The sequence below is a fragment of the Populus nigra genome, chromosome 9, assembly GCF_951802175.1.
Source record: "Populus nigra chromosome 9, ddPopNigr1.1, whole genome shotgun sequence".
NCBI classification, from domain to species: Eukaryota; Viridiplantae; Streptophyta; class Magnoliopsida; order Malpighiales; family Salicaceae; genus Populus; species Populus nigra.
In genome coordinates this window covers 16700611-16713255 of record NC_084860.1, presented here as the reverse complement: position 1 = coordinate 16713255, position 12645 = coordinate 16700611, and the positions used below count along the sequence as shown (strand labels likewise).

The window sequence follows — 12645 nt, the reverse complement described above, 5'->3', positions numbered from 1 at the left end:
TTCTTTTCAATAGTATTAGTGGTGTCGTCATTAGAGTGTCGGAGTGACTCCAGGGTCTCTTTATTTTGTTTTTACTTAAATTCTTTTCAATAGTATTAGTGGTGTCGTCATCAGAGTGTCGGAGTGACTCCAGGGTCTCTTTATTTTGTTTTTACTTTTTTCTCTATCCTCCCTCTTCACAAATTACAAGGAGGAGAGAGGAGAGAGAAAAAACAAATAAAGAAAGAAAGAAAAAAAAATTCTTGAAGCATATCGAAACTTCAATGATGATACCATTAGTTCCGTTGAAAAGATCTCGACGAGACGAGTCCAGCAACAAAGAAAGTCACAAACGATGAACAGAATAAGTCACATGAGTCATCCAAAGGTGTAAGGACTCACTTACCTTTGGGCCACTAGTGGGGCCCACTAGTCGTCAAAATTTTTTTAATGGTACCGATGGTACTGTCATCAGAATTTCGATGTGCCTCCAAAGTCCTTTTCTTTCTATCTTTCTTTTTTCTCTCTCTTCTCTCCTCTCTCTTAATTAAATCACTTGTCTTTCAAAATTTACAATTTGAAAGAGTCACACGACTCATGAATCACAAATGTTATCTGCGATTCTCTAAACGGTGTTTTTTTTTTAATAATCTTGTACTGTGTTATTTTATTATATATTTTTTTAGAATGCTAGAAACCAAAAAACTTTGCCGAAGAATACATTGAGAAACAAAATAACTGGTGAATAATTTTTTAAAAAAAAATGAAAGGAAATTTTAAGGAAATTCATGGAGATGGAACTTCAACCATCTAGAAAATGAGCCTAAAGTCATGACCCTATAATTCATAAGACTAGTGCAAGAAAACATTTCAAGATCTAGCTCAAGAATTAAAACTTTTCAAATAAAATAAATTGGTTGTTGTGTTGTAATTATAAATAAATGCGCATTACAAAAAAACTAAAAGAGCTAAGTCATGTATTGTAGATTGTGAGTATTTTCATTATGGATTGGAGTAATATTTATTAGGGAGGAATTAGTTGGTTCTTGTGATACGTTGTAAACAATTTGCTTTTTGCTATTTTTCGTGATGTGCATGACGTGTTGTGGGTTGCTGGGTTGTTTGTTGTCAGTAGGTGCTTGGTGGGTTGTCATTCTCTTTATTTGTTCAATGTGAAGGAACTGGTAATTAGATACAGGTCTTATCTGTAATGTAACCGATTGCGTGGTTGTTTTTGAGAGAGTGTTGGTCTAATGTAGTTGGATGAGATTTTGGTTGATTTTGCACGAGATGGCATTGGTTTCTTTATTGTTTCTCTTTATTCTAGGCAAGTATAAGTACTCTATCAGAGAGCTGGGTTGGTATCAGTATTATGTGACTGCGCTGAGTTATTTATTTTAATTATTTTTTTGAATTTTGCTGGATTCAAAAGACCACGGGTGGATTTTACATCTAAAATTGATTGGAGTAATCATGCTTTCTTATTTTATTTTAAACGCGTTAATCTTAAACACGCTAGGTTGCCAAAACCAAGTAACGTGGTTCTGACATGCTTGCATGATCCAACCACAATGGGTCTCGCAAGCTTGCCAGACCCAAACAACGTGGGTCTGCTAAGGCAAGCTCTTAACCAAGGTGGGTTTGATAAGCTTGCCAAACATAAACAACATGAGTCTGATATATTTGCCAGACTTAAGAAACTTTGGTTTGCACCCACGAACCTTGGATCTATTGTGGTTGCCAGACCCAAGACGTTTGGGTCTGATATGCTTGCCAGACCTAATCACGATGGATTTGTCAAGCTTGCCAGTCCCAACTAACGTGGATCAGGCACCTTTGCGTGACAAACCCAACCAACGTGGGCCTTGCATGGTTGTCACACCCACTTAAACTTGGGATAAACATGTTGAATATTATTATTAATAAATATGAAAAAAAAATTATTACTATTGAAAAAAACTATAAATTTGATTTTAAGGATAAAATTATTATTGTTGTTGTTGTTGTTGTTGTTCTTTTTCTTAATATTACTATTACTATTATTATTTTCATTATTGTTAATATCATTAATATAATTATTAATATTTTTTTAAAAAAACATTATTACTTTTGAAGAAAAACTATAAATTTGATTTGAAAGATAAAATTAAAAATGATTGTTATTATTATTATTATTGTTATTGTTATTATGATTATTAGTATTATTCTTATTCTTAATATTATTTTTTTTTTATTATTTTTTTTATTGTTAATATTATTAATATAATTATTAATAAATTTGAAAAAAAAATATTATTACTATTAAAGAGAAACAATAAATTTGATTTGAATGGTAAAATTAAAAACTATAAGAACTTTGAGAAAATAGTTAAGAGAAAAAATAACAATAAAAAATAGAAAGACTGAATTGAAAAGTACCATGGATCTAACGTGGGTGTGGCATGCTTGGCAGACCCAACCAATATAGGTCCGACATTGTTGTCACATCGACTTAAACTTGGGTTAGCCATGTTTGATCTTATTATTAATAGTATTAATAAATTTGAAAAAAATCATTACTATTAAAGAAAAGTCATAAATTTGATTTGAGTAGTAAAATTAAAAACTATAAAATTAAAAAAAAAACAAGAAAAAATATAAAAAATAAAAAGTAGAAGGACTTAATTGGAAAGTATCGTGGATCTCGCAAGTTTGCTAGACCTAAGTACATGGGTTTGACATACTTGGCAGACCCAACCAATGTGAGTCTTGCATGGTAGCTAGACCCATTTAAACTTGAGTTAGATATGTTTAATATTATTATTAAAAAATTTAAAAAATATATTATTACTATTGTAAAAAATTATAAATTTGATTTGAATGGTAAAATTAAAAATTATTGCTGTTATTATTCCTTTTATTATTATTATTAATATTATTTTTCTTAACATTATTATTATGTTCATTATTGTTAATATTATCAACATAATTATTATTAATTTTTTTTTAAAAATATTATTATTATTGAAAAAAATAGTAATAAGGCCTGACATGATTGTTGGATCCAAATTCACTTAGGTTTGGCACCCAAAGATGCTTGGGTCTGACACGTTTCTACACCTAAGGCACCTGAACTTGGTGTTAGTCACATCTAAAGTGCTTGGACTTGGCAGGTCGTCAATTACAAATTAACACGGGTCTGACATGTTTGTCATATCTAAGCTAACATGGATCATGTATGTTTGTCAGTCCCAAGTGCTTGGCTTACTACGCCTACAAACGCCTGACCTAATTATTTTCTTATTTTTTTTAGTTTTTTTTAAATGATGCATATTTGTGTATTTTTTTTCAAATAAATTTCTTATTTATGTTTTAATTAGATTGTGTTTGTTTTTAAATGATACTGAGTGTGTTTAATTTTTAAAAATATATGCATGATTTATCTGTGGTTTTTTTAATTTTATATAAATTAATTCTTTTTTGAATATTGATTTTTGAATATGATTTTTAATAAGTGCAGCATTGCATTGTTTTTTTTTTAATTATTGTTTAATAAATTTTATATGTTATGTGTCACCATACATTGTTATATATATTGTTTAATAAATTTTATATCTATCTGGCATGATGTTCATAAATTTAACTTTCAATTGCCATTATTATAAGGATTTATATTGTTTATGAATTCACCCGCAAGAACACGCGGCAATCTATCTAACCCTTTACTAAAGGATTTGAGAAGACGTTTATATTCCTCCATATATTATATGAAAATAAGATAAAATCACAAATTTTTATAAAAAAAATCACCTTCAATGAACATAATAAAGATTAGTTTTTTATTACACAAAATTCAATACACATCAAATCATCAAAATAAAAAATTAATAGTTTTTTTTATGAAGAAAATATACATTCTACTCATATGAATGACACATTTTATTAGAATAAATAATTTAGCTATACAAATATAGTTTACATATATTCGAACTAAATAATTTAAATTTAATGGTTCATAATACTTAATTTATTTTAACTTTTTAAATTCAAGCTAGAAAACCATAATCTCAATTATTTTTTTCTCTAATATTACATAATTAAGAACTAAAAAAAATAAAAAATCAATATATGTTAGAGAATAATATAAATCATATCCTAGAACCTCACCTAATAGCTTAAGCTTTTGGGTTGGGATAGTTCTTTGACATGGTATCAGAGCCTTGATGACAAAGCGGTCATGAGTTCGAATCTCACCATCCCTATTTATTTGATAAAAAATAAACACAAGGTAATGTGAGTATGTGCAAGTTTCAAGCCCAAAGGGCTTTCACTTGAGAGGATGTGTTAGAGAATAATATAAATCATATCCTAGAATCTCATCTAATAGCTTAAGCTTTTGGGTTGAGATGGTTCTTTGACAATATCAACTCCAATTCTTTCTTTAAAAATTCCGAATCAATTAAAAAACCTAGGTCAAAGTTCAAAACCGTTGACTTCTGAAACTCAACGAGGCCCGTAAATCCCCATCACCCATTCTCAATAAGCACAAGTGTAACCCATCATCATCCTCACCCAAGCCCAATCCTACAAAAGCCCAGCTACCCTTGTCTGAAATAAAATAAAATAAAATAAAATAAAAATCCGGACGCAAAAAAAAAAAAAAAAATCCTTAAATTCTACAGTTCTGTTCTGTCTACAAGCCATTCGTGCACTAAAAAAAACCCAGGAGAAGAACCCCTTTTTTCCCTACGCTCACACAAGACAGATCCCTTGGTACAGAAAAAAATTCCTTAAAAGCCCATAAGTTTTCTAAATTCTTTCAATAACATCCTCAAGATTACAGCTTCTTGACAAGAAATCAATGTTGGAAGAATTCCCCAGGCAAGTTTTCCTCTCTAGTCTACGTTTTTCTTGAATTTACGATGTGATTAGGTTTTTTGAAGTTAGGGTTAGAGTTTTTTTTTGGTGGTGGTTAGGGGCATAGAAAAGAATGAAGGGAGGGCGATCTCACCGGTTCCAGACCCACCACCAGTATGAATCACATGAGGACTGGGTGGATGGGTCGTGGACGGTGGATTGTGTGTGTGGTGTAAACTTTGATGATGGAGAAGAAATGGTGAATTGTGATGATTGTGGCGTGTGGGTACACACGCGCTGTTCAAAGTATGTGAAGGGTGAAGAATTGTTTACCTGTGATAAATGTAAGAGGAGGAAGAATAGGGGTAATAGTAGTAATAATGATGATAGTGAGGAGACTGAGGTTGCGCAGTTATTAGTGGAATTGCCGACGAAAACGATTAGGTTAGAGAATGGGGGCGGGGGGGATGTTGGTCCGCAGAGGAAAGGGTTGAGGTTGTGGACAGAGATACCGATGGAGGAAAGAGTTCACGTGCAGGGGATTCCAGGTGGGGATCCTGGGTTGTTCAGTGGGGTTTCAAAGGTTTTTACGCCGGAGTTGTGGAAGTGTACCGGGTATGTGCCGAAAAAGTTTAGTTTTCAGTATAGGGAGTTTCCGTGTTGGGATGAGAAGGAGAGGAAGGTAGAGAAGAGGAGCGAGGAGGAGAATGAGAATGAGAATATGGTTGACAAGGGTGCGGGGGTTTTGTTTTCATTGTCGAAGGAGAGTGTGTTGGGGATGCCAGTGGCAGATTTGGGTGACAGGAGAGGGAGGGACGAGGGTGGTGGTTATGAGAGGAAGGTTTATTCGAGGGAGATGAAGAAATGGGAGAGTGAGGATGGAGAAGTTAGGGGTGCTACCTTTGCAGTGAAAAGGGAGAGAAGTGTACTTAGGTCAGTTGTGGCGCATTCAGGTAAGCGGAAGAAAGAAGATCTTGGGATGGCCAAGGATCGGAGTGTAAAGAAGAAGGCTCGAACTGCAGAGAAGGAGGTGGAGGCGAAGAAGAGGGTTTTTCATGCTTCTAAAACAGGTGATTGGATGTACCTTTCTTTGCTTTGTTTCCTACTTGTGTTATCTGTTACTCTTTTTTCTAGCTGTCCAAGTACCCATATTTCACATTAATGGCATGAAGTTTAGGCATTGGGTCGCATCTTGTAGCAGCAGACACGCACTTGTTGACTCCAGTTCTTTGTTGTTTTTATTCTTATTACTAGCATTTACGTCCACCAGTGATGCAAAACCATTGGAATTTTATGAAGACAGAGCTCCGAAGTCCTTCAAGGGTGAACTTCAGGGTAACAAGAACAAGCATTTAAGAGACTCCGGTATTCAAGAACAGAAATCAGATAGTTATATAGCAGTTCAAAATGGTGTTGAGAAGCCCAACTTAGCAGTGGCTGAGCAATCCTCAGAAGCACTGTCTCTTGACATGTCTAGACCTCATTCATCAACTGGAGCTGGATTGGAGGAAGAGAAGTCTAGCCATGATGTTGTGGTTGCTGTTGAGAGTTCTCCCAAAGAGTCTAATGTAGTGGCATCAGCTCCAGAACACAATGATTGTGGGAAACAAGAGGTACGCGTTGCTCCTTTCTTTTTGGTTTGGTTTGGGATAGTACTGTGTTTTGTTCTTAATGATCAATTGATATTTGGAGAATGTTTGTTGATTACCAATCCATAAAACAAACTAGGCTGCTAGAATAAAGCCAATAATGACCTTTGTAAGTGATGCTAGATTAGAATCCCTTGAAATGGAATTGGAAATGACAATATGTGGAATCTTGCAAAAGCCGAGTTCTGATCAGAAAATGCATAACTAGTGATTTGGAATACTGTTTAAATCTGTCTCAATGTCTTTGATATGCAGCACATCAATCTTTATGCTAGAACTTTTAGAAATTCTTTTTCGCTTATTATCAATGTTTCTGTTTGGGTTTTAATTTTTATTGATGATTAGAATTATATATATACATTTGTTGTGGGAGTGGAAATTGATGGTTTATGTAAGTAAGAGTGTCTCCTTTTAAGAATCCTTTGCTCCTTTTAAGAATCTTTTGGGTTCTTCTTCTTCAAAATTGGGCCAGAGAACCTAAACATTAAAACTAAACTTGGGGAACAGCCTTCTTTGTTTAAACCATCAAACAACAGAGGCCCTGTTCCTTCTAGTAAATCCTCAAAGCAAAAGGGAATAACATGTCCCTCAACCCCAATGCTACTGAAAAACAGCACACTTATTCCCCATACTTGACATGCCCAAGTTTCCAACCCAATCTCTTAATAGTACATGCATTACTTGACCTGGATGAGCTTTAAGCCTGATGAGTTGCACACACCAAACTCCATCTTTGAATTCAAGTCCAACAAAATGCAACAAAATTCTCTATACCAAGCCTCCTGCAAACCCCCATGAAATGCCCACATTTCAGGTCTGATAGCAGTAAACCAACCAAGCTCACTGGAAATTCCCCCATTCCAAGTCCCATTAGCATCATGCAAACAAACCTCATATTTGACACCTTACCTATTTCTTGAGTTCTTAAATAGATTATTTCTGTTAGATATTCATATTTGTAGTTTCTCTTGTTCTACAATAGGGCGGTCCCTCCTTGAGCCTTTACATTTTATATTTTACCTATAATGAAGCTCTTCCTTTAAGTGTAATTGTATGTTAAATTTTATGCTCTGAGATTTCTTTTGGTGTTTGAATGACTTTGCCTGTGCTTCCTATAGGGCAATAACATGCTAAGTGGAAATTTAGATGATAAAGTGGAGGGTTCCACAGGAAGAGATGTGCCTGCACTTGAGGAGCCGGCTAGTGCTTCTCCAGAAGTTATGGGTGATCAGATTAATGATAATGGTGATGCAATTCCAAGTTCTGCACAATCTAATGTTAAAGTAGAAGTAGATGATGATAACTCTAAGGGGGCCTTGAATCGTCAGTCTTCTCATGGTGATGCAAAAGATGCAAGGATATCTTATGATAACATATCTGAAAATCCAAAACTGAATGGTGCAGCATTAGGTGGTTCATCCAATGACCAAAAAATTCAAGAGGTTGGCAGCAATTTAGGAGCAGTTCTTCTTTGTAACACAGGTGAAGCTAACAAATTATGTGATGGTCCTTGTCAGCATAAACGAGCTGAAGGCTCAATTGAAATGCAACAATGTCTCCAAGAACCTAAAAACACTACAGAGACTGCTGAAGAACTGTCAAAAGCAGGTGAAACCATCTCAAGCTCTCCAGCACTACCCAATCAGCGTAAAATTGTTGTCTGTGTTGCAAAAGCGTCTTCTGTTTCATCCACTGTGATGATCTCCCAAACACCTTCATCTGACAATTTTAAAACTTCAGATACTTTGAATTTTAGTTCTAATACTATGCAACAAGTTATACCTGACTGCAATTCTAGTATTAAGAAAGATCGAGCTACAAGTGAGATAGTGACAGAAGAAGAAACGTATGACATTTCAAAGAAAACAGTAAAAGAATGTCCAAAATCCTCAGTGAATTCTGCTTCAAAAGTGTTGCATCCAAGCAAGAGTTCACATACATCTGTTCCTAAGAGAACTGTTTCAGATTCAAAAGATTCCATGCTTCACTTATCCTCTAAAGCATCTTCAGCACAGAATTCTGGTGATACTGCCGGATCACTGCAAATTGAGAGCACTTCACATGCTCATAGTAAGGCACTTGCATCAGGTTTACCCCAAAGATCTGAAAAGTTTAATCAGTCTAATGGCCAGTCATCATCTAAGACAAGTCTTGCATTGTCAATGAATCCTTCTGCACCAACCAATTCGCCTGCGGCTTTAAGTGATGAAGAGGTGAAAACAAATTGCAATTTCTTGTAATGGTTTATTTTTGATCTCATTTTCTTTTCCATCTAGTTTACATTTGAGGGGTTTTTCTTGACAGCTTGCTTTGCTTTTACATCAAGAACTCAATAGTTCTCCTAGAGTACCTCGTGTGCCGCGTGTTCGCCATGCAGGTGGTTTGCCACATTCAGTTTCTCCAACCGCAACAAGTGTGCTGATGAAGCGGACATCTAGTTCTGGAGCAAAAGACCATAGCTTGGTAAGATTTACTTCCACAACATGATTTTCATAAATATTTCTTTATGAACATATATAGGTTACTGAGATGGTACTTGAAAACGATCTGTAATTTATTATTCTTCAGGCTTCTAGAAGAAAAGGTAAGGATACATCAAAAGATGGGTTTCGCCGTTTTCAGGAGCCTGATGATGAGGCTAAAAAGACTGACAGACCATCTTCTTCTGATCAGAGGAGACAAGATACAGGATATAAAGCTGACTCGGTGTCGAAGAGAGGGGATAATGGATCTCCGACAGCAGTAAATTCTGTCAAGAACAACATCCCGCCTGCCTCCACCTCAACTGCAAACAGTGGCCCATCTTCCTCTACTGAGGTTAATGACCATCATTTGTCATCTAGACGTAATTCACCAAGGAATATTTCTGATGAGGAGACAGGCACTGTTCGGGCTCCTGTTCATCGCACTCTGCCAGGTAGCTACCTCTCTGGAATTTAAATTCTGCATCAGTTTAGAGCCAAAAGGAAAGGATAAGAACAGATGGGGCTGTTTTTTCCTGTTTCTTTGTAACTTAATATTCATTTCCTTTCATCATCCATAGGTTTAATCAATGAGATTATGAGCAAAGGCAGACGCATGGCATATGAGGAACTCTGTAATGCCGTCTTACCGGTATGGTTGCTTTTATTTAATTAAGTGCTTGTTGTTTTCTGCATGTTTGTTTTGGTGTCATTTTGACTCTGAGTGAATAAACCAGATCTCCTTCACTGATTGTAATTCCGTTTGCAGCACTGGAAAAACTTGAGGAAGCATAATGGAGAACGCTATGCATATTCAAGTCCTTCTCAGGCTGTTCTTGATTGCCTGAGGAATCGGCATGAATGGGCTCGGTTGGTGGATCGTGGTCCCAAGGTACACAGAAGCTTTTTTTTTTTTCCATATGAAATGGTGTTTTGCTGTGCAAGTCACAGATGCTAGTTGCTCAATTATTAAAGCATGCTGTCAACCTATACTTAAAAATGATTTTTACCAAAATTAGATAATAATTGATTGTACATGTTTTAGTAAGCTGTAAATGGGGATATTTAATTGATGCATTCCTATTTACAATCAATGCATGTTTATCAGTTATTTCTGTCCTTGGTGGTTTGATCTTTCTGATTGACTAATCCTAAAGCCCTGACCATGGGTTCTGTACCCCAAGCAGTATTGATAAAAGGGCTTTTTATGAGACCTTGGTTGTGGCTAGCTCTGGTCCTTTGAGTAATAATGGTGGTGTTGCATATCACACACACCCACACACCCACACACATATAGGAATGAATGAACACACACACACACACAATATATATGTATGTATTTTGAAAAGCCATTTAGGAAACATAAGGTAACCGGATGACTGTAATACTGGTTCTGCTGCTTTCATTCACATATCATTTACAATTTACAGGTAGGATTTAATGGATCATTTCCCCCTTCAATTGAATACTTTACTGCACTTGGATTTGCTGTGCTTAATAATCATCAATTAAATCTGGGTTTCAATGATTCTGTACCAGACAAATTCAAGTAGAAAAAAGCGTAAGTTTGATCCTGATGAATCAGAAGATAATGACTATGGCAAGGTAAGAACTGCAAAAGGAGAAGGCAAAAACCTTGAGTCACAAAGAGAAGAGGTTCCCAAGGGCAAGAGAAAAGCAAGGAAACGAAGGCGCCTGGCACTACAAGGAAGAGGTATAAAAGATGTCAGGAAACGGCGGAAGGCAGATACACTCACTGATGATGACAGTGGCCTATTTTCTAATTCAAGTAACGAGACTTTGTATAGTGAGGACGAGAGTCAAGAAGGTGGGGCAGGTTTGGCTGGAAGTGAGGCCACAGCTAGCTCAGATGATACAGAAACCTCATAGTTATTAATAGTTTAGTTGATTTTGGGTCACAGTGACACCTTATTGCAGCTGCTTCTTGGTTTCAGCCAAGTGCTGCATCTTCCACATGGAATTGAATATTGTGCAGCTATTAGTTGTAGGGGATGCCGCAGAATCCTTTGTAATTGCGATTGTATCTGTGTCTGCAGTCTCTGCTACCGTACTGAGTTGCATTTGGTCATCAACTGTCCTGGCCGCCAATGTTCAGGTGCAAGATCGAGGCTGGAGCCAAACCTGTAATACTAATGTACATATGAAATGGTGTAGCTTTTGTAGCAACATGTAAAAGATTCATCTTGTGTAGAGGCGCAGCAGCCTTTCTGTTAGAGTAGATTCTGCAAAATTAGAAAAGAAGCAGCCTGTTTGTAAGCTTCTGTAGAATCAGCATGTTAACTTAGGTGCAAAGAATCCATTGGATTTAATGTATTAACAACCATAAGTAACGTGGAGGTTTGCTTGATGTCTGAAGCCGCCACTCATTTTGTTCTTGTTGAGAAGTCTCTTGCTTCTGTATTTTTTTTAAAGAGTTAGAATTAATGAATTCCAAATATTATTTGCTGGATGAATATACTAATCACCGTAGGAAAATAAAGAATTAACATCAACGTGCATCAACGTGACAGTTTAAAAGGTGATGGGAAATATCAACTGCTTTTTGGTGGAGGCTTTCCAAATTTGAGTTCTTACAAATATTCTACGAGCTTAATGTTTATTAGATTTATTATTTGTTTGATTGGATTCTAAATACCTTTTCCCTTTTAAAATTTACATAATATAACCATATCAACTTGTAATCTTATCAAAATATATATTATTATTTTTTAAAAAAATCTATAAAATAATTTCATTTTAATTTTTTTTAAATAAAATTAAATCAATTTAGATTAAACTGTGTAACCCATAATTCAAATCATAAATCAATTAACCGTGTAACCTATAACTCAAATGATAAATTAGATTTAGCAACAAGTTTAACTCTGTTTGTTTTTGTGTTTTAAAAGTGTTTTTTTTTAAAATAATTTTTTTATTTTTTATTTATTTTAAATTAATATTTTTTAATTTTTTTTAAATATTTTAATATCAATAATAATTTTTTTTTAAAAAAAATATTATTTTAAATACAACAACAGCACATTCTTGAACACTTCTATATATAAATTTTTTAAAAAATTAACATTAACACGTGAATTATTGGTTGAAACTTTATCTCACTACTCCCATGAAATTATTAAAAGAAATCCATAATAAAATCTTAAAAACAAAATCACGAATCTCATTTATCACATCACCCACTAGTCATTTCCATGTTTAAAAAATCAAAGCCTTAATAAAGATAAAAGAAAATAGATTGCGTGAATTCATGATTGAACCCACTCCCCACTTTCAAGAGAAAACACAAACAACAAGTTAATAGAATTTATGGTTATTGAAAATAATATCTGGTAAACTACATTCTAGACCCTGAGATCTTGAAATATTCCACTTTAGTCTCTCTAGGTTTAAAATTCCTCAACATAAACTCTAAAGTTTCCAATAAGTTTCAATTTAACCCTTCCCTAATGAATAGCTAGCACCATCTAGAAGTGAATCAACTTCAAAAATTCCTTTGATTTAGTATCTCTGTACTTTCGAGGTTTATACGGAAATACACAAACATAATGAGTATAGTAATAATACCCATTTTATCATGCGAGTTGAAATCTAATTAATGTTTACAATAATATATGTATGATGTTTCTACAATAAAGTTTTTAATTTCATCTCGGTGGTTAACCTAACTTAAAACTCGGGTTATAAGTTTTAATAAAAGC

General features: G+C 34.6%; 1 protein-coding gene across 2 annotated transcripts; it reads left to right on the top strand.

Moving 5' to 3' along the window:
* Positions 1-4648: 4648 nt before the first annotated feature.
* LOC133703406 (uncharacterized) lies at positions 4649-11331 on the top strand. Of its 2 annotated transcripts, none has more exons than XM_062127892.1 (8): positions 4649-5885; positions 6070-6428; positions 7583-8677; positions 8769-8927; positions 9138-9381; positions 9508-9578; positions 9696-9818; positions 10466-11331. In XM_062127892.1, the coding sequence occupies exons 1-8, from the start codon at positions 4949-4951 to the stop codon at positions 10814-10816; spliced, it is 3339 nt and encodes a 1112-aa protein (XP_061983876.1). In that variant the 5' UTR covers positions 4649-4948; the 3' UTR covers positions 10817-11331. The 2 variants fall into 2 exon arrangements, with proteins under 2 accessions (XP_061983876.1, XP_061983875.1); XM_062127891.1 differs by having other exon boundaries at positions 9033-9381.
* The last annotated feature ends 1314 nt before the right edge of the window (positions 11332-12645 follow it).

Bases quoted from the DNA above. Each gene is read 5' to 3' on its own strand.
- LOC133703406 (XM_062127891.1), top strand. From the start codon at position 4,949: ATGAAGGGAGGGCGATCTCACCGGTTCCAGACCCACCACCAGTATGAA. The intron at 8,678-8,768 runs GTGAAAACAAAT...TTTTCTTGACAG, and splicing joins CGGCTTTAAGTGATGAAGAG to CTTGCTTTGCTTTTACATCA. The intron at 9,382-9,507 runs GTAGCTACCTCT...CATCATCCATAG, and splicing joins TGTTCATCGCACTCTGCCAG to GTTTAATCAATGAGATTATG.